This window comes from Bufo gargarizans, chromosome 8 (genome assembly GCF_014858855.1).
Source record: "Bufo gargarizans isolate SCDJY-AF-19 chromosome 8, ASM1485885v1, whole genome shotgun sequence".
Classification (NCBI taxonomy): Eukaryota; Metazoa; Chordata; class Amphibia; order Anura; family Bufonidae; genus Bufo; species Bufo gargarizans.
Window position 1 is genome coordinate 32,004,412 of NC_058087.1, and position 22,711 is coordinate 32,027,122.

Genomic DNA, 22,711 nt, shown 5'->3' on the forward strand with positions numbered 1-22,711 from the left:
TATAACCTGGGTATCTCCTGTATATAATTATATATGTACAGCTGGTATAACCTGGGCATCTCCTGTATATAATTATATATGGATCATGCTGGTTTAACCTGGGCATCCCCTGTATATAATTATATATGTACAGCTGGTATAAGTTACACATCTTCTTGTATACAGTGATATGGAGCATGCTGGTATAACCTGGGCATCTCTGTATATAATTATATATGTACAGCTGGTATAACCTGGGCATCTCCTGTATATAATTATATATGGATCATGCTGGTATAACCTGGGCATCCCCTGTATATAATTATATATGTACAGCTGGTATAAGTTATACACCTTCTTGTATATAGTGATATGGACCATGCTGGTATAACCTGGGCATCTCCTGTATATAATTATATATGTACAGCTGGTATAAGTTATACATCTTCCTGTATATAGTGTATATAGTGATATGGACCATGCTGGTATAACCTGGGTATCTCCTGTATATAATTATATATGTACAGCTGGTATAAGTTACACATCTTCTTGTATACAGTGATATGGAGCATGCTGGTATAACCTGGGCATCTCCTGTATATAATTATATATGTACAGCTGGTATAACCTGGGCATCTCCTGTATATAATTATATATGGATCATGCTGGTATAACCTGGGCATCTTCTGTATATAATTATATATGTACAGCTGGTATAAGTTATACATCTCCTTGTATATAGAGATATGGACCATGCTGGTATAACCCGGGTATCTCCTGTATATAATTATACATGTACAGCTGGTATACATTATATATCATCTTGTATATAGTGATATGGACCATGCTGGTATAACCTGGGTATCTCCTGTATATAATTATATATGGATCATGCTGGTATAACCTGGGCATCCCCTGTATATAATTATATATGTACAGCTGGTATAAGTTATACATCTTCTTGTATATAGTGATATGGACCATGCTGGTATAACCTGGGCATCTCCTGTATATAATTATATATGTACAGCTGGTATACGTTATATATCATCTTGTATATAGTGATATGGAGCATGCTGGTATAACCTGGGTATCTCCTGTATATAATTATATATGTACAGCTGGTATAAGCTATACATCTTCTTGTATATAGTGATATGGAGCATGCTGGTATAACCTGGGCTATCTCCTGTATATAATTATATATGTACAGCTGGTATAAGTTATACATCTTCTTGTATATAGTGATTTGGACCATGCTGGTATAACCTGGGTATCTCCTGTATATAATTATATATGTACAGCTGGTATACGTTATACATCTTCTTGTATATAGTGATATGGACCATGCTGGTATAACCTGGGCATCTCCTGTATATAATTATATATGTACAGCTGGTATACGTTATACATCTTCTTGTATATAGTGATATGGAGCATGCTGGTATAACCTGGGTATCTTCCACATATAACACACAGAGATGGAACCTACTACTTGCATTAGGTGTAAAATGATATGACATATATTTATGTTTTTTTTCTCTTGTCTATTACAGATTACGTCCCCTTGCACGCCTCGTGTCAATTACGAGCTGGTAAGTTTATTTATTGCATTTTTCTCAAAGAAACATGAGCAGTTCAGCGTCGTCTGTTGGATGCAGCCGCTCACCAGACTGTATCGCATAGAAAAGGTTCCTATTCACCAGCTAAGAAAGCAGCATCTACACGATAGACCGAGACGCCGTAGCTCTGCAGTCAGAATCACACTCATAGGCCCCTTTCAATGGGTCTGTGTAAACGAGCGTTTTTTCACATATCAGTTCTGCGTTGCGTGAGAATCGCAGCATGTTCTATATTCTGTGTCTTACACGCGGCCCTGGCCCCATAGAAGTGAATGGGGCTTCAATGAAAAACGCATCGCATCCGCAAGCAAGTGCGGATGCAATGCGTTTTTCACTGATGGTTGCTAAGAGTTTTCAGTTTTTTATCACACGCGTGAAAAACTCATCAAAACGCATTGCACCCGCGCGGAAAAAAATGAACAACTTAACGCAATTACAGACAAAACTTACTGAACTTGGCGAGTTTCACTGAACGCATCCGGACCCAATCCGTCACACTCATGTGAAAGAGGCCGTAGGCTTAGATACTCCGGCTCAGTAGAGAGTACCGCACATGGTATTCAGACTGTACCGCACATGATAGTTTGGATACACGCAGGTTTAGCAGACGGTATCGCACACGATAGTCTTAGATACAGTTTGCCTCTGATTTTGCTGCTTGTCCCCATTGTCCCCTCTCTCCGGGGATTTCAGCTCCTGCTTTTCTTCCTGCAAACTCCCAACTTATCATGCAAACGAAAACATTTCTGCTGGATTCATGAGGCTCCGTCGTCTGCCTCCGCCTGATAAATCATTACATTAGGGGAAGAGACGGCTCCGATTTCAGGGCTATTATTTTTGCAGCTCATAAATTATCACTTATGGGGGCGGCTCTGTCTGTTGATTTGGCTATTTTAAGGCTCTACTCCATGTGAATGCAATGACCCCCAAATCAGCTGGAGGGGAGAGTGTCTGCGGGTAGTAATCTGAGAGTCTGGAGGGCTGATATCCCAGGATAGGGGGCTGCATAAACAGCTCTATGTTCATACACGTCACAGACCCCCATAGCTGTGGAATAACCATTTTACATAATCTCTCATTTTATTAAATGGTCACGTCATTGAGGGAATTGCTCAAAAAGCAACTCCCTTGTATATTCTTAGCTAGAGGGATCCCATTTATAAGATGATGTGATTCCTTTGCTAATCTGTCAGCAGAATCCAGATGGCATACACAGCAGTCTGTATTCTGCCTGTGAACCAGCAGGTACAGACTGTCCTAAAACAGGGAAGACACAAGGATGTGAAATTCCCTGCACTCCCCTCGCTATTATTACAGCTCTCTCTCTAGTAGATGGAGTAATATACAGTGGATTAAGGACATTTTATGGAGTTGCATTCGTGCATTTGCCTAGTAATGCACCTCTATAGCAAATAATGTTGAGCTGTTACATGAATGGAGTGTGACCTTCTGCAAGAGCAGGCCGTGTTTATTATTAGAAAGTTACTTATTGTAATTTTGTTGCAAACATAATTAATATACATAGAAAATGAATGAGAAAATATTGCAGTATTCATGTTGGCCACTAGATGTCAGCACACTACACTCCAAGCTGGTAAAGAAAAACACCTCATTTTACAATCTGCTGCAAAGCAAAATAAACTTTAAAGAGGTTGTCCTATCTCATCGTTTCCATGGCAAGATGGGGCTACACATGGACTCCAGGTGGCTTGGTTTACAGAAACTGCGGAGCGGGCCAGCGCTCTATTTTTGCAACTCCCATTTTAGTGAATGCGAGCTATACAGACAGCTTAGCATAGCAGAAGCTGCATCGCACTGTTTGCATAGCCCCCATTTACTGTCATGGAATCAGTGGAGCACTCAGCAGTTTCCATAAACTGGCCAACTGGTGTTGGTGTTTATACCCATCTCGTTGTGGCAAAATGGGACAGCCCCTTTAAGTATCCATATTATAATGAATTGTGAAATATTGCAGTTTTCATATTGGCCACTAGATGTCAGCACTTCAGACTGATAAAGAAAACCATTTCATTTTACATCCTGCTGCAAAACAAAATGTTGATAATGTGTAGAGGGGGTATCGGGATGCTGATGCTGGTTCGGTATACTGCTGTAAACCATGGGACATCCGTTATTCGGTCACTGGTGGTCTTTTCGCTAAATTATTATTAGTGACCTTGAATTTTCATCCTGACGAATGCTTTCAATCCCCATAGAAATGTATAATTTCACCGCTTGACAAGCAGATCATCAGCACTTTTCTGGTTGTCTTTGAAAAGTAGCCAAAAATAGGAAATGTTCCCGGTTTAATGACCAATATTAAAAATGTACACTGTGATTTATGATTTATGTAAATGTACTGAAAGTAGACAAAATGATGGTTTCATTGATTTTATTGTTTCCATTCTGAAAAGTGCAAATCTGGAAAAAGTAAAAATTGTAGCAAAAACTGTGCATTGTGTTCTAAGTGTCTGCCAAATGTAATGTCTCCAGCCCTGGTCTCTCGGTCTCCTTCTCAACCTACCAGCCTGCCCGTTAGTGTCCCCATGGTCTGCCACCACTGGGATGGAAGTCACTGCACATGGTTTATACAGCAAGTATTTAATGAGCACCTGTCAGCAGGATTAACCCTATAAAACTAGGCACTCTACCTGTAAGGGTGGATCCTGCTGATTTAAATGACATCAGTCTTGTGAAAATTAATTGAGAGTACCTGGAAAATATATATATATATATATATATATATATATATATACACAGTACAGACCAAAAGTTTGGACACACCTTCTCATTCAAAGAGTTTTCTTTATTTTCATGACTATGACAATTGTAGATTCACACTGAAGGCATCAAAACTATGAATTAACACATGTGGAATTATATACATAACAAAAAAGTGTGAAACAACTGAATATATGTCATATTCTAGGTTCTAGCCACCTTTTGCTTTGATTACTGCTTTGCACACTCTTGGCATTCTCTTGATGAGCTTCAAGAGCTAGTCACCTGAAATGGTCTTCCAACAGTCTTGAAGGAGTTCCCAGAGATGCTTAGCACTTGTTGGCCCTTTTGCCTTCACTCTGCGGTCCAGCTCACCCCAAACCATCTCGATTGGGTTCAGGTCCGGTGACTGTGGAGGCCAGGTCATCTGGCGCAGTACCCCATCACTTTCCTTCATGGTCAAATAGCCCTTACACAGCCTGGAGGTGTGTTTGGGGTCATTGTCCTGTTGAAAAATAAATGATGGTCCAACTAAACGCAAACCGGATGGAATAGCATGCCGCTGCAAGATGCTGTGGTAGCCATGCTGGTTCAGTATGCCTTCAATTTTGAATAAATCCCCAACAGTGTCACCAGCAAAGCACCCCCACACCATCACACCTCCTCCTCCATGCTTCACGCTGTGAACCAGGCATGTAGAGTCCATCCGTTCACCTTTTCTGCGTCGCACAAAGACACGGTGGTTGGAACCAAAGATCTCAAATTTGGACTCATCAGACCAAAGCACAGATTTCCACTGGTCTAATGTCCATTCCTTGTGTTCTTTAGCCCAAACAAGTCTCTTCTGCTTGTTGCCTGTCCTTAGCAGTGGTTTCCTAGCAGATATTCTACCATGAAGGTCTGATTCACACAGTCTCCTCTTAGCAGTTGTTCTAGAGATGTGTCTGCTGCTAGAACTCTGTGTGGCATTGACCTGGTCTCTAATCTGAGCTGCTGTTAACCTGCGATTTCTGAGGCTGGTGACTCGGATGAACTTATCCTCCGCAGCAGAGGTGACTCTTGGTCTTCCTTTCCTGGGGCGGTCCGCATGTGAGACAGTTTCTTTGTAGCGCTTGATGGTTTTTGTGACTGCACTTGGGGACACTTTCAAAGTTTTCCCAATTTTTCGGAGTGACTGACTTTCCTTTCTTAAAGTAATGATGGCCACTAGTTTTTCTTTACTTAGCTGCTTTTTTCTTGCCATAATACAAATTCTAACAGTCTATTCAGTAGGACTATCAGCTGTGTATCCACCCGACTTCTCCACAAGGCAAATGATGGTCCCAACCCCATTTATAAGGCAAGAAATCCCACTTATTAAACCTGACAGGGCACACCTGTGAAGTGAAGACCATTTCAGGTGACTACCTCTTGAAGCTCATCAAGAGAATGCCAAGAGTGTGCAAAGCAGTAATCAAAGCAAAAGGTGGCTACTTTGAAGAACCTAGAATATGACATATTTTCAGTTGTTTCACACTTTCTTGTTATGTATATAATTCCACATGTGATAATTCATAGTTTTGATGCCTTCAGTGTGAATCTACAATTGACATAGTCATGAAAATTAAGAAAACTCTTTGAATGAGAAGGTGTACTGTGTGTATGTATATATGTGTATATATATATATATATATATATATATATTCTACAGGCAAATTAGAGCTTAAAGGGGTAGTCCGGGTTCAGAGCTGAACCCGAACATACCCTTATTTTCACCCAGGCAGCCCTCCTGAGGCTAGCATCGGAGCATCTCTTGCTCCGATGCACTCCCTTGCCCTGCGCTAGATCGCGCAGGGCATGGCAGTGTGTTCAGTGACGTCACCGCCTCTGATGGGCGGGCTTTAACGCTGCCCTAGCCGTTTTACTGGCTAGAGCAGCGCTAAATCCCGCCCATCAGAGCCGGTGACGTCACCGGGCTTTCTGGCAGCTCCATAGAGAGCCCCGGTACGTCACTGGATTTCCAAAAAATGCCTTTGCCCTGCGCGACTTAGCGCAGGGCAAGGGAGAGCATCGGAGCATGAACTGCTCCGATGCTCCTGTCAGGGGGGCTGCCGGGGGGAAAATGGAGGGATGTCTGGGTTCAGCTCTGAACCCGGACAACCCCTTTAAGTGCACCAATTGTGGGGTGTAATCCCTTGGTGCACCTCAGCTTTCCAGCTTTCTTTGCACTGAAGACTTCAAGTATCATTACATTTTTTGGTGTCGTTTGGCCCTGACCATCTTTTTTGGATCCATGAAGAAGAAGAAAACCCATCGTGTTTCTTGAAGTTCTCCGTTCTTCTTTGACTTTCTGTCAATCTGGCACGTTCGTGTGAAATAGTCTCCAACCACAACACTCCTCGATCTTCCTCCCCCTCCCCCTCTCTCTCTCTTCCCCCAGGGTTTCAATAATTGTTTCCAAATCACTCTCCGGTCCGGCTTTCATCTCGGAGTCCGGCCCGTGGAGCACTCTGACCGCACCAGCAGGCAATCCCGATAGGAACCTGGCGGCCAGGATAGAATCTGTTTAATAAGGCAGTCCGCCAAACAGAGGGGTTATTTTAATATCTTTGTGGTTACCAACAAAAAATAAATGGAAGAATTGGACGTAAGAGGGTAGAAAGAGAAGGAGGCACATGAGACGACCCCCTCCCAGAAGATCAAAAACTCAACCAAGTCCCCGGGGTCCCTCGTGTTTATCCCAGTGTCACGCGTTTTGGTTTCTTATACGCTTGAAAGTTTTCAGATAAGATCTTTAGACTTTACTAATACGGAAAAATACCGACTTGGATGACAGGATGGAGCTCAGGGCTGAAGCGCGGTAGCCCCATGTAAGAAAATACCCCAAATCCAAGACAATGCACTAGTTTCTCTGTTTCTTATTGGTTTCCTTGTGCACTGGCCCAGAGCGACTCTAAAGAGGAAGAGATTAAAATGAACCATTTTCAAAATCCTTATTTTTGGCGTAAATGAAGAAATTTCTTGAAGAGCAGATAAAAAAAAAATCATCTGTTCATAGGAATTCTTAGATTCTGGCAAGTTGTTGAATTCTATGGTAAGACTTTTAGCTTGTTTTGTCTACTTTATGAAAAAGCAGTCCACGCTCGAGGAAGCTCGGAATAGCTAGGATACAGCCAGCCAAAACGTCCAAGAACGAAGGAAAGTCCAGCTTCTGCAAAAAAAAAAAAAGAGCAAAAAGATCAAAGCCTTATAACAAGGATGAACAACGTCTACGCGTTTCGTATCAACAAATCAAGATCCTCACTCATGACATGATGCTGGATAGGACAATACACAATAAACAGTTGTAAGTGACCGATAGAAATCCACAGGTGTGTAATATATAAAACGGAGAGCGGATTAGAACCGGAGCGTTAAACTTTTCAAGGCCTCAAACAGTGAATGAAGAGATATCGCTGCCGCGGACGATGGCAGAATGTAGCGTAGCCGCTGAGGCATTCCTGACCTTATAATGCAGTATATCTGATACATGTTTTCTACTCCTAGTTAGTGATACAAGCCATATAATGTACGGGTTATCGGATATACCGCGTAGGTCGTATTGCACTTCAGATATCGCGCAATGATTTGCAGTTAAATGTACAGGGGTTGTCTCATCTGGGATATAGGTGGCATATCGCTAGGACATGCCACCAATGCCACTTCTGGGACCAGCTCCTATGTCCAGAATGGGACCCCTGAAGTAAGCAGAGAGCGAATTTACGGCTGCCCTACATTCATTTCCATGGGACTGCTGAAAATTGCTGAGCCAGTGCTCTCTAGAAGTGAACGAAGCGCTGGCCATGTGTTCAAAGAGCGGTGCGCTCTCCTTCACTCTCGTGGCTTGTTCTGGAGATAGGTGACGGTGCCATAGGTGATCGATATGCCACTAAAGTCTCTTCAAAACTGCCTTTGCATTATAGCCAAATACTGTAGGTTTAGAACTGGCTGATCAGTGAATATGCTCGGGGACAGCCCTTGTGCCACTGTAGGGGCTCATCTTGCCACACATCTTACACCTTCCTTGAGGAATTCTCTCCAAGGTTCCTCATAATATAAAACCGGAAGGTGCTTACAACCTATAGCACAAATATGATGAAACTCTAAACTGTACTTTGTAACAAAAGTGATTGATTTTGTTTTACGATTTAATGGTTAATGTTTGGAAAATAATAACTTTTATTCCCATGGCTAGAATTCTATCTCTGTCTAGTGTCCATCAGGGGTACTTGCATTTACATAACGTGTGCAATGAACGTATCAAATTCTTCAAAATATTCAAAACCCTACACGCATTTGCGACTTGGATTATTTCCCCCTAAGATACATTATGCACTACGTGTTTGGGATGACATAACTGGCAGTTTTTATATGTCATGTTAGGTAGGGAATGGTGCTACCCTGTACTAATGATGGCCCCCAACTGGTCAATGGTCCCTACCTTAACTAAGTGCAGAGGCCTAAACGAAAAGAGGTAAAAATACCAGCAGGCAAAGACAGAACCAGAAGGTAAAAAGTCAGAGCCCATACAGGATATAATCAAATAACAGGCAGGGTCAATACCAGGAGGTAAGATCTGCTTCTTCATAGGACATGGGTAGTGATGCTTTGCCGTGGGTGTTTATGGTCCAGTCTCCGTTTTTTTACTTCTGTATGGGAGAAATAATTTGCTCTTAATTTCTGCACACTTATCGCATCATCTCTGAATTCTATATATTACCTGCCTGTGGATCCTTATCGGTCACCTACAACTGTTTAATGTGTATCACCCTATACAGCTTTATGTCATACGTATGGATTTGTTGATCCAAAATGCGTAGAAGCTGGTTTTATCTTTTTGCTTAATATGTTTTCAGTTTTTTTTCTGGCCTTTTCATTATTCCTGTTTTGTCTACTGTATTAGGTCCCTGTGCATTAGTCTGGTCATTAGTATGACTCCTTGTTGCGTCTTGGATTATTATTTCTGGGTCAAGTGTTGACTATTACTACTTGACCTGGTCCGGCTTACCACTCTTTTGCCTGGTCTTGACTACCACCAGCTGTCTGGTCTTTACTATGACTATTTGTCCTGATTGTGAATAAGATTCAGCTGTTTGATCTTGACTACCAACCCTTGGTCTGATCTTCACTACTACTCCTTTGCCTGACCTTCGCTACTGCTCTTTACCCTGGTATTGACTATTACTCCTCATTCTGGTCTTAACTGACACTCTTTGTCCTGGTCTTGAAGTGGATTGGACTTGACTGTTACCTCTTGACCTGGTTTAGACTATTACTCCTTGGTCGGATATTGACTACTGCTCCATGGCCTTGTCTCACTTACTACTTCTTTCCCCGGCCTTGACTACCAATCTTTGAACTGGTCTTGACTACAAATCCTTGAACTGGTTGTGACTACACCTCCTTGACCTGGTCTTGAATATCGCTCCTGGTCCAGGTCTTGATTACCGCTGCATGGCCTGGTCCTGACTACTGTTCCTGGCCTGGTCTTGACTACCACTCCTTGGCCTGGTCTTGACTACCACTCCTTGGCCTGGTCTTGACTACCACTCCTTGGCCTGGTCTTGACTACCACTCCTTGGCCTGGTCTTGACTACCACTCCTTGGCCTGGTCTTGACTACCACTCCTTGGCCTGGTCTTGACTACCACTCCTTGGCCTGGTCTTGACTACCACTCCTTGGCCTGGTCTTGACTACCACTCCTTGGCCTGGTCTTGACTACCACTCCTTGGCCTGGTCTTGACTACCACTCCTTGGCCTGGTCTTGACTACCACTCCTTGGCCTGGTCTTGACTACCACTCCTTGGCCTGGTCTTGACTACCACTCCTTGGCCTGGTCTTGACTCCCACTCCTTGGCCTGGTCTTGACTCCCACTCCTTGGCCTGGTCTTGACTCCCACTCCTTGGCCTGGTCTTGACTCCCACTCCTTGGCCTGGTCTTGACTCCCACTCCTTGGCCTGGTCTTGGCTAAATTCTTTGATCAGTCCTTGAGCATCCTCCTGCTTGTATCATTACTTAGCCTGACCTTGTGCATCACACCCTAGCACATACTTGAGTGTTTTCTCATTCCTTGACCCAGTCTTGAGCATTACTCCTTGACCCAAACTTGAGCAACGCTTCCTGGCTATGAGCAGAGGTTGTGGTCTATATTGAAGACTGCTGTCACATAAGATAATATATAATAATATCCTTTACATATAATTATTAGATAGAAGATTACACAGTCTACAGCCTTTGTTTATTATGTTTCTTGAGGCATCATGCCAGGAGCCTAATGGCCAGATTCTTGCCCTCAGTAGACAGTTAAGCCAACATTTTGGTGACTTATTGTCATAAATCATATTTAATGTCCCATGGATTACCATAAGTGCAGTTTATCTTATCACGTCTTGCTTTTATTTGGGAGGCTGATAGGACATGGTTCTGACAGCTTTGGCAACTCTCTGCGGCTGGGAATACAAGTTGCGGTAATGTGACTCTGGGATCATGGGCTTTCTGGCTCTGCGCCTGATTAATTCTGACTTCTTAATCCATTGCTTGGCTCAAAGCATGGCATGACTATAGAAAACAGTGCCCCCTGCTGGGCAAACATAAAAGTTCATAAAAAAATGTGATAGAATGTTTCAGTTTTTCTATGTATTTCATACAAAATAATTGTGACTTTTGCATTTACCCACCTGGCATTGTGCCAAACACTGAGGAAGCAGTTTATTAATACTAGTTAGCCACCAGGTGGCGGCAGTGGTCAGGGGGCAGAATGGCCTGGATATACATGAGGGATGAGGCTGCAGATACTGACATTGGACATATGGGAGACGTAGGTAGTTGTAGGATCATGACTAATGCTCCACACACGATGATGGAAGCGACCCCCAGGTTTCTAAGAATTAGCTCCTAAATATGGAATGTTTAGGCTTAGTCCCTAGCAATGACCAGTCATTGAATCCCCCCCATCATGAAGATGGATGTGAACGATCACTTACCCTGCGTCCATTTATTGTTTTACCCAACTGACTATAAAGAAATTGTATTCTAAAAAGTTCTGTTACTTGCTAATATGCTTTGCATTTCAGTTGCCCGTTTTTTTCAAAATCCCTGTTTGCTGTCAGTGCATAGAAATATTCTTATTTACATCCAAAAGCTGAAAACCTGTACAGGCCTAATATTTCTCACAGCTGAGGGTTTGTTACAATTGTATCAAGTCTAGACCATCCTTTGGTCCCTGATACATTGTGATGTTGATGGATTTAGCTCCCAGAAATATGTCTAGACTGGATACGATTGTAACAAGTCCTCAGCTGTGTAATGTATTAGGTCCTTTATTTGCTTTTGCACGCCACAAGAGCTTTTTTTAGGAAAAATGCATTTCCCCTTTTATGTATCTGGATATATGGTCTTGTAAGGAGGGGTGCCACCACAGGTTTGCCCCCCCCCCCCCCATGTGCCGTGTATCCGATTGTTGTCCTACTGTGAGACAGGAATCCCGGATTTGCTTCCAGTGGAAATTGTTCCCTATTCGCGAAGGTCCGCATCACAAGTTTGTATCTGTAAGGAGGGAGTGCGGAGGCTCAGATATCACAGGGTAGAGTGCCCCTTTATCATGAGGATCCTCAGGGACATGGAGTCATTGCCAATGGTTCTATATAAAGATAATTATCCCTTGTTCTGCAGCACATAATGGGGGGCATTATGGGAACTCCAGCTCTGAGGTCTCGCTAACATCACTGTGACGCTCATACATTTTATAGGATTCTGTAAGGTCAAGAATGTCGGAACAACTACTTCCAAGTGTCCTTGTTCTGCTGAATAGATTGGGAGCATCTGTAACTCACACAGTGTTTAAAGGCCGTATCTGAGGGTATCTACAGGTGAAACTCGAAAAATTTGAATATCGCGCAAAACTTCATTTATTTCAGTAATGAAACTTGAAAGGAGAAAAATTAGAGATATTGTGAAAAGGTTCAATATTCTCAGCTCAAAGTGTCGCTCTCTAGTCGGCTAATTAATCCATACCCCCTGAGCAAAGGGGACCTGAGATTGTGACTTTGGGGTTTCATCAGCTGTAAGCCGTAATCATCCAAATTATACCAAATAAAGGCTTGAAATCTCTTGCTTTGCATGTAATGAGTCTCATATGTTAGTTTCACCTTTTAATTAGCATTACTGAAATAAATGAACTTTGCACAATATTCAAATTTTTCGAGTTTCACCTGTATGTCTATCATGTGTGATACTGTCTGCTGAGCTGTGTATCTAATCCTCTCATGTGTGATACTGTCTGCTGAGCTGCTGTATCTAATCCTCTCATGTGTGATACTGTCTGCTGAGCTGCTGTATCTAATCCTATCCTGTGTGATAGTGTCTGCTCAGCTGTGTATCTAATCCTATCCTGTGTGATACTGTCTGCTGAGCTGCTGTATCTAATCCTATCCTGTGTGATAGTGTCTGCTCAGCTGTGTATCTAATCCTATCCTGTGTGATACTGTCTGCTGAGCTGTTGTATCTAATCCTATCCTGTGTGATACTGTCTGCTCAGCTGTGTATCTAATCCTATCCTGTGTGATACTGTCTGCTGAGCTGCTGTATCTAATCCTATCATGTGTGATACTGTCTGCTGAGCTGAGTATCTAATCCTATCCTGTGTGATACTGTCTGCTCAGCTGTGTATCTAATCCTATCCTGTGTGATACTGTCTGCTCAGCTGTGTATCTAATCCTATCCTGTGTGATACTGTCTGCTCAGCTGTGTATCTAATCCTCTCCTGTGTGATACTGTCTGCTGAGCTGTGTATCTAATCCTATCCTGTGTGATACTGTCTGCTCAGCTGTGTATCTAATCCTCTCCTGTGTGATACTGTCTGCTGAGCCGTGTATCTAATCCTCTCATGTGTGATACTGTCTGCTGAGCTGCTGTATCTAATCCTCTCATGTGTGATACTGTCTGCTGAGCTGCTGTATCTAATCCTCTCATGTGTGATAGTGTCTGCTGAGCTGCTGTATCTAATCCTCTCATGTGTGATACTGTCTGCTGAGCTGCTGTATCTAATCCTCTCATGTGTGATACTGTCTGCTGAGCCGTGTATCTAATCCTCTCATGTGTGATACTGTCTGCTGAGCTGCTGTATCTAATCCTCTCATGTGTGATACTGTCTGCTGAGCTGTGTATCTAATCCTCTCATGTGTGATACTGTCTGCTGAGCCGTGTATCTAATCCTCTCATGTGTGATACTGTCTGCTGAGCTGTGTATCTAATCCTCTCATGTGTGATACTGTCTGCTGAGCCGTGTATCTAATCCTCTCATGTGTGATACTGTCTGCTGAGCTGTGTATCTAATCCTCTCCTGTGTTATACTGTCTGCTGAGCTGTGTATCTAATCCTATCCTGTGTGATACTGTCTGCTGAGCTGTGTATCTAACCCTATCCTGTGTGATACTGTCTGCTGAGCTGTGTATCTAATCCTATCCTGTGTGATACTGTCTGCTGAGCTGTGTATCTAATCCCATCCTGTGTGATACTGTCTGCTGAGCTGTGTATCTAATCCTATCCCGTGTGATACTGTCTGCTCAGCTGTGTATCTAACCCTATCCTGTGTGATACTGTCTGCTGAGCTGTGTATCTAATCCCATCCTGTGTGATACTGTCTGCTGAGCTGTGTATCTAATCCTATCCCGTGTGATACTGTCTGCTCAGCTGTGTATCTAACCCTATCCTGTGTGATACTGTCTGCTGAGCTGTGTATCTAATCCCATCCTGTGTGATACTGTCTGCGGAGCCTCTGTATCTAATCCTATCCTGTGTGATACTGCCTGCTGAGCTGTGTATCTAACCCTATCCTGTGTGATACTGTCTGCTGAGCTGTGTATCTAATCCTATCCCGTGTGATACTGTCTGCTCAGCTGTGTATCTAACCCTATCCTGTGTGATACTGTCTGCTGAGCTGTGTATCTAATCCTATCCCGTGTGATACTGTCTGCTCAGCTGTGTATCTAACCCTATCCTGTGTGATACTGTCTGCTGAGCTGTGTATCTAATCCTATCCTGTGTGATACTGTCTGCGGAGCCTCTGTATCTAATCCTATCCTGTGTGATACTGCCTGCTGAGCTGTGTATCTAATCCTCTCCTGTGTGATACTGTCTGCTGAGCTGTGTATCTGATCCTCTCCTGTGTGATACTGTCTGCTGAGCTGTGTATCTAATCCTATCCTGTGTGATACTGTCTGCTGAGCCGTGTATCTAATCCTATCCTGTGTGATACTGTCTGCTGAGCTGTGTATCTAATCCTCTCCTGTGTGATACTGTCTGCTCAGCTGTGTATCTAATCCTATCCTGTGTGATACTGTCTGCTGAGCTGTGTATCTAATCCTATCCTGTGTGATACTGTTGAGTCGTGTATCTAATCCGCTCATGTGTGATACTGTCTGCTGAGCTGCTGTATCTAATCCTCTCACGTGTGATACTGTCTGCTGAGCTGCTGTATCTAATCCTCTCATGTGTGATACTGTCTGCTGAGCTGTGTATCTAATCCTCTCATGTGTGATACTGTCTGCTGAGCCGTGTATCTAATCCTATCATGTGTGATACTGTCTGCTGAGGTGTGTATCTAATCCTATCCTGTGTGATACTGTTGAGTCGTGTATCTAATCCGCTCATGTGTGATACTGTCTGCTGAGCTGTGTATCTAATCCTATCAATGATGATGTCTGCTGAGATGCTGTATCTAATCCTATGATGTGTCATACTACCTGCTGAGCAGCTGTATCCAAACTTATCAGGTGTGATACTGTCTTTTAAGCTAATGTACCTAAGCCTATCCGGTGGGGTACTGTTGTCTCAGTTTGTGTAATCTAAGCCTACCCTGCAGGATTATATCTTCTAAGCCTATAAGGTGTGATACAGTCCACTGAGCCGTTGTATCTAAACCTATTATGTGCTTTCTAAGCTGTGTATCTAATCCTACCAGGTGTGAGGCTATTGCTCAGTCAGAGTATCTAAGTCATGTGTGATACTGTCTGCTGAGCTGAGGTATCAGTACTTTCATGTGTGATACTGATTATCTAATCCTATCATATATGACAGTGCCTGCCGGGCTTGGTATCTAATCCTATCATGCGATACTGCCTGCTGAGTCGGTGTATCTAAGCTTATCATATGACACTGCCTGCCGGGCTGGGTATCTAATCCTATCATGTGAAACTGCCTGCTGAGTCGGGGTATCTAAGCTTATCATATATGACACTGCCTGCCGGGCTGGGTATCTAATCCTATCATGTGTAATAATGTCTAATGATCTGTGTATCTAACCCCATGCTGTGTGATACAGTCCCAGTGAGCCACACAGCACTGCACCCCTGGGGTGGGGGATGTACTGCTGTGGGGCTCTGACTGGACTTTTGTCCTCTTCTCCGCCCTCGATACGAATCTCTGAAGTCTCCTGACAGACATGGCTGATGACCAGCGAGCATCTGATCATGACTGGACCTCGTCCAACAGACTAAAAATAAAGAGGAATCTGAAACTTATTGCGAAACTTTATGTGACCTTTAGGGGGCGCCATGACTAACGCAGGTTTTCACAACATGTCGCAGTTGCTTAATGTGCTGGGAGAGGTTTCACTTAAAGAGATACAAAACCTAACGTCTACAGCTGAATGCAATGTATGGCTTCCCGGGGACAGGCTGACGGTGGCATTCATCAATGTGCCAGGCTAAGGAACCTCCGAGACGCTGACGCCCATATGTGCCACCGATGCAGCTGCTCCTTCTATAAGCGGGCACTTGGACTGCTTCTGTATTGTGTGGATCCGCAGTTGGCAGACCACAAAACAGACACGAGGCTTAATAGACATTATGGTGCATTCCTCAGCAATTACAAACTTTCTTGCTGTCAGTGAATAGAAAAATCCTTATTTATATCCAGAGGCTGCAAGCCTATCCTGACCAAATCCTGCACTGTTACAATTGTATCCAGTCTAGACAATGCTCTGTGAGCTGCACACGGCTCTCTGCTAGTTTGCTACAATGTATCAGTCTGGAGTCCAGGAGGTTTAGATCCTAGAGCATTGTCTTAGGCTACATGCACGCGACCGTTGTGTGTTTTGCGGATCCGCAAAACACGGATGGCGTCCGTGTGTGTTCCACAATTTGCGGAACCGCACGGACAGCCATTGATATAACTGCCTATTCTTGTCCGTTTTGCGGACAAGAATAGGACAGGTTATATTTTTTATGCGGACCACGGAACGGAGCAACGGATGCGGACAGCACATGGAGTGCTGTCCGCATCTTTTGCGGCGCCATTGAAGTGAATGGGTCTGCATCCAAGCCGCAAAAACTGCGGCTCGGATGCGGACCAAAACAACGGTCGTGTGCATGTAGCCTAAACTGGATACAATTGTAGCAACTTGTGAAAACTGTTCTCTATTATTTCTATAATAAGTCATATAACAAAAAAAAAATAATATAGGGGAATTCAAAGGTTTAGGGGAATAAGCTCTTTTGAAGATAGTGTGGCCAGCTTTATATAGATCTGTGACTCTATTAACACTACTAGAAATAAAAGGTTCAGCTAGAGAAACAGCTAATTTACTTTTTTTTTTTCCTTTTGGGTGAATATTTATTAGAATAACTATTAATAGTAAAGTTTTAATATATTGGTCAGAAAGAAGGTCTAAGCTTTTCTAGCTATGTTTTTATTTTTCTGGTAAATTACCCTGGACCACAAAGGGGTCTTTTTCTTTTGACCCATATATTGGTACCTGGACTGGAAGAAGATACTGGTTCCTAGTCACATGTTTTCTTCTCTATTTGCGACTAAAAGCTAAATTCAAAAATTCCGCTCCTGCCGGAGAGCAGTGCATTGTGGGAGATCAGGAGGAGGTAAACTGAACTTCTTGAAATAGTTTTGGATGAGAAAAGACAAGGAAATAACTGGAGAGAAAAACAGCAAACAAAGTATTTCCAAAGTTTGTGTAGAAATGTAATGGCAAATTTTGAGAAATTTTGGAATTCTACTTTTAAGGAGTCTTTTTTTTAATGTTTTTTATTTTTTCTTGTTTCAGCCAATCAGCACAGAGAGCCCACAGAAGAATGTAGACACGACGGTGAGTATGCTGCCACCTCCGTAATACCAAGGAATCTATTTAAATTACAAAATAAAGTCTACAGTGAGCTCCGGGACATCATCAGAGGCGAGAAGGATCGGGAAAAATGAATATTTTTGCCCCATCCTTTTGTTCTCCCAGGAGATAAAGCCTTCTCCACCTCCCCACAGAATACGCAGAGGTGTGTGAGGGAGGATAGCTGTCAGATGAGCGGCAGCTATTACAAGTGTGTGGTCCCCTTAAGTCCCATCTGTCTATTTATCTAGTTATCGATCTCATATCTATCTACATTCCTCAACACTGAAATTACAACACCAAGAACTTCAGGCCATAAGGTTATGTAAATCGAGGAATCTGCAGATGGTGACATTTTCAAGCACCTAGCTCCAATCTGTGTCATGTGGGAGGAGCATAAATGGCCAAAAGCAAAGGTTTTTTTAGCCACGTGAAAACTCAAAAATGAGATGCAGTTGTGTGGGATGACTGTGCGATGTGCTCATCAACGTCCCAGTTATCACCATTAGTCATCAACTAAGGCTACTTTCACATTAGCGTTTTCAATTCCACTATTGAGATCCGTCATAGGATCTCAATAGCGGAAGAAAACATTTCAGTTTTGTCCCCATTCATTGCCAATGGGGACAAAACGGAATGCACTAAAATGCATTCCATTCCGTTTGGTTGCGCTCCCATTGCGGACAGAATAACGCTTTTTATGTCCGCGATGTGGTGCGGAGCAAGACGGATCCGTCCTGACACACAATGTAAGTCAGTGGGGATGGATCCGTTTTCTCTTACACAATAGAAAACGGATCCGACCCCCATTGACTTTTAGTGGTGGCTATGGAAGAGATAATACAACCGGATCCGTTCATGACGGATGCATGCGGTTGTATTATTGTAACGGAAGCGTTTTTTAAGATCCATGACGGATCCGCAAAAAACGCGAGTGTGAAAGTAGCCTAAGAGGGACAGAATCCTTGAGCTGAGGGGCCTTGGCTTATCACTTTGGCAGATTGCTACACGCCCAAGGCGAGACGTCGGCGCTGGTCAATGTTGTGTGTCCCAGTGGTTAAAAGAACGACAAAGAAGTGGAATGGCAGCAATCATCTAATATCTATCTATCTATCTATCTATCTATCCCTAGGATATTCCACCTCTGTGTTAGTTTTGGCCACCCGGCTCTGCAGGTAATTGCAGCCGGTACCGTTTTCTTGAATAAGCCCATGTTGCTGTTCTCTGCTCAGCGTCCATCCAGGTGTGACGCCAGATGTGAGACAATGGAGAACAGGACACAACACTAAGTCAATTCTTTCTCATTCTCAGCTCCACCTATGATGAGAGTGGTGGTCCCTCGACCCCTTCTATAGGGCAATCTAGTTCTCTGTAGAATAGATTTTTGAAGCCATCTACCCTTTTAAAACATGTGTCAAAAAAAACCTCATTCTCCCACCAGGTAGGAGTCCTGGGGACGTGCCAGACATGTCTTAGATGAGATTACCCCTTTAAGAAATCCTGGGTGAGAATCACTGTAAGGGTCCATTCACACGTCCATAGAATGGGCCCGGATCTGTTCCGCAACGCGCGGAACAAATCCGGACCCGTTCATTCTCTATGGGGCTGGAAGAGATGCGGACAGAACACAGTGTGCTGTCCGCATCCGCATTTCCAGAGCTCGGCCCCGATCTTCTGGTCCACGGCTCCCGAAAAAAATAGAACATGTTCTATTCTTGTCCGCAATTGTGGACAAGAATAGGCAGGTCTATGGGGTGCCGGCCGGGTGTGTTGCGGATCCGCTATACACTACGGATGTGTGAATAGACCCTTAGGGCTCATGCACTCGACCGTTGTTGTTTTGCGATCCGTTGTTCTGTTTAGGAGTTGTTTTTTAAAATATGAGTCCTCTTCCATTCCGTTATTCCACAAAACATATCCGTATGGTTTCCGGATGCGATCAGTTTTTTGCTGATTTGGAAACGGAAACAGTAACTTATTAATCACCAAACACATGAGCAATATGGGCCGGGCATAGCATTTCTACAGTATGGATCCGCAAAATACGGATGACATACAGATGTGTTCCGTGTGCGTTTCATATTTTTTGTGGACCCATTGACTTGAATGGGTCCTCGGACCGTGATTTGCGGACAATAATAGGATATGCACTACTTTTTTGCGGAAAGGAAATACGGAAACGGAATGCCCACGGAGTACCTTCCATTGTTTTTGTGGACCCATTGAAGTAAATGGTTCCGCATACGATCTACAAAAAAACGGAACGGAAGCGGAAAGAAAATACGTTCGTGTGCATGAGCCCTTAGAGTTGTAATGACGGCCATATTGGTTGTCACCCAGAATTTGTAATGACCGGAGGGGATCTTGGATTTAGGGTCCATTCACACGTCCTCAAAATGGGTCCGCATCTGTTCCGCAATCTTGCGGAACGGGTACAGACTCATTCATTTTCAAAGGGGCTGGAATGTGCTGTCCGAATCCACATTTGCGGATCTGCACTTCCGCATCCGTGCTTCCGTTTCTGCAAAAAAAAAAAAATAGAACATGTCCTATTCTTGTCCGCAATTGCAGACAAGATTAGGCATTTTCTATTATAGTGCCGGCGATGTGCGGTCCGCAAATTGCAGAATGCACATTGCCAGTGTCCGTGTTTTGCGGATCCGCAGAACGCTTGCGGACGTGTGAATGGACCCTTAGAGAGAATGTGTTCAGTCCAATGAAAGAAGTCCGTTTCTATCCAGGAAAAGACAATTTGTTAAAACTCTGGAATTTTTTAGAGCATTTTCCAGCTAATTGCAAAAATAGATATAATTTCTCCCTGCGCTTATGTCTAAGCATGACCGTCCAGGCGACTAAGGGTTAATGGGGCTGCTGTTCACATCAGCTGATAAGAGCCTGACCCTTTAGCTACAGGGAGAAGTGAACATTGCAGAGAGGAGATCGCAGCCCAAGACTTTAGAGTCTGAAGGAGAAACTTTCCTCTTCCACTAATTATTGCAATAATAATGGCGCCCCTGACCTGAGACAAGAGGGCAGCGAGGGGTTCATTGGGATTTTGCGGATTTTCGGACCTTGCAATCATGAAGTCCTGGAGACGGCTGGTGAGGACCTTCAGCTTTTCGCAGGTAGGTCTCCTGGAAAACGGACTCGTGATCCACGATAAAACTAAGGTCATGTCCTGAGCGACTACCAGAAGATATTAGGAAATCACTTCCATATTTAAAGGGGGTCCCTGTCTTATCTAATGAAGGTTCTGCAACTTTGTAATCTATTTGGCGTTTCAGTTCTTGATCATTGTTAAGATCTCTGCTTGCTGGCTAGGAACAGGAGCATTCTTCTTTCCATCCAGATGTGGCCTTAAATGTGCTCTAGTCTGATGCTTCTCACAGCTGAGTATTTGTTACATTTGCTAAACATCTAAAGCAATACAATTCTCTCTCCTCTCATGATAGTTTGTTACAATGTATCAGTGTATGGGTTTGGAGTCTAGGCTGATACATTTTGGGCTCAGTTCACATCTGCCTCATGTCTCTTCTCTTATTGAAGCAGACCAAAGACATTCAGTCTCTGAGGAATCCATCAGATGACGGACGCCTATGCAGCCCAATGGACCCCACTGACTTACGAGTTCTGTCATGGTGTCCGTCATTTCACTGGCAAAAAGCCATGCATGCAGTACAGAGCCTCACCTGCGCTGATACATTGTAGCAAACAGGACAGAAGAGGACACAGCTGACCCAGGTGCAGGGCTTGTTAGACAAGTCAAAAGTTGTAGATGATCACTGCAGTTTTCAAAATGTTTCAAGTCATTGACAGCAAGCAGAGATCTTAAAACAGGGAGAATTTGAAACACAATGTAGAAAGTTGCAGAATACTTCACGATAACGAGACCGGGCTTCACTTACGTAAGACTGGACAACAGTGATAATGATATGTGACTGAGACTTGTTGGGGTCCTGACGCCCCTCTCCTGGAATTTGGAGACTGGTTGATGGGCTCTCGGGGCCCCTTCCTCCAGCAGCCGGGACGTAGCCCAGCAGGATTCCTGCAATATTTGGAAGATAATGTTATAATACTATAGTAGGGAATTGCTATCTGAGCCTTTGCCTCATGTGCCGTAGTCAGAGCCGATGCTGCACAGAATGGGACAGTCTTCCTGTCTTGGCTCCAGATGTGATTTTTGGCGCCTCCGCTCGTTTCCAGTGTAATTGTGCTTCCTCTTTATGCCTTTGGCAATTATTTAAAACTCAATCTTAGCCTACATGCACACGACCGCTGTGTGTCTTGTGGTGCGCAAATCGCGGATCCACAAAACACGGATGGCGTCCGTGTGCGTTCCACAATTTGCCGAACGGCACGGACAGCCTTTAATATAACTGCCTATTCTTGTCCGCAAAGTGCGGACAAGAATAGGACAGGTTATATATTTTTTTTTGCGGGGCCACGGAACGGAGCAACGGATGCGGACAGAACACGGAGTGCTTGAAGTTAATGAGTCCGAGCCGCCAAAACTGCGGCTCGGATGCGGACCAGAACAACGGCCGTGTGCACGAGGCCTTACTGATAATGTCACTAAAATGTTCGTATATTGTGTTTGCACTCATGTGTTACGCTTTTAAAGGTGCAATGTCCCCAAACAATCTGACAACCGATGTAAACTATTCCGAAAAATGCTTGAAAATCTCACTATTATCTATTATCTATCTATCTGTATATCTATCTATCTATCCATCTATCTATCTATCTATCTGTATATCTATCTATCTATCTATCTATCTATCTGTATATCTGTATATCTATCTATCTATCTGTATATCTATCTATCTATCTATCTATCTGTATATCTATCTATCTATCTGTATATCTATCTATCTATCTATCTGTATATCTATCTATCTATCTATCTGTATATCTATCTATCTATCTATCTATCTATCTATCTATCTGTATATCTATCTATCTATCTATCTATCTATCTATCTGTATATCTATCTATCTATCTATCTATCTGTATATCTATCTATCTATCTATCTATCTATCTATCTATCTATCTATCTATCTATCTATCTATCAATCTGTATATCTATCTATCTATCTATCTATCAATCTGTATATCTATCTGTATATCTATCTGTATATCTATCTATCTTTTATCTATCTATCTATCCATCTGTATATCTATTCTGTATATCTATCCATCTGTATATCTATCTATCTATCTGTATATCTATCTATCTATCTGTATATCTATCTAT

The 22,711-nt window shown here is 43.2% G+C and overlaps 1 protein-coding gene across 8 annotated transcripts in view; it reads left to right on the forward strand.

Annotated features, from left to right (window-relative positions):
* Positions 1 to 1,529: 1,529 nt before the first annotated feature.
* Positions 1,530 to 22,711, forward strand: part of TNS1 (tensin 1) — a 132,516-nt gene continuing 111,334 nt past the window's right edge. For 3 of the 8 annotated variants that reach the window (XM_044305129.1, XM_044305132.1, XM_044305136.1), the window contains exon 1: positions 20,418 to 20,580. In XM_044305129.1, coding sequence (XP_044161064.1) covers positions 20,536 to 20,580 — 45 coding nt within the window. In that variant the 5' untranslated portion in view covers positions 20,418 to 20,535. Of the gene's footprint in view, positions 1,575 to 17,398; positions 17,441 to 20,416; positions 20,581 to 22,711 lie in introns of those variants that run through there. The other 5 variants (XM_044305131.1, XM_044305133.1, XM_044305134.1 and 2 more) reach the window with 4 other exon arrangements.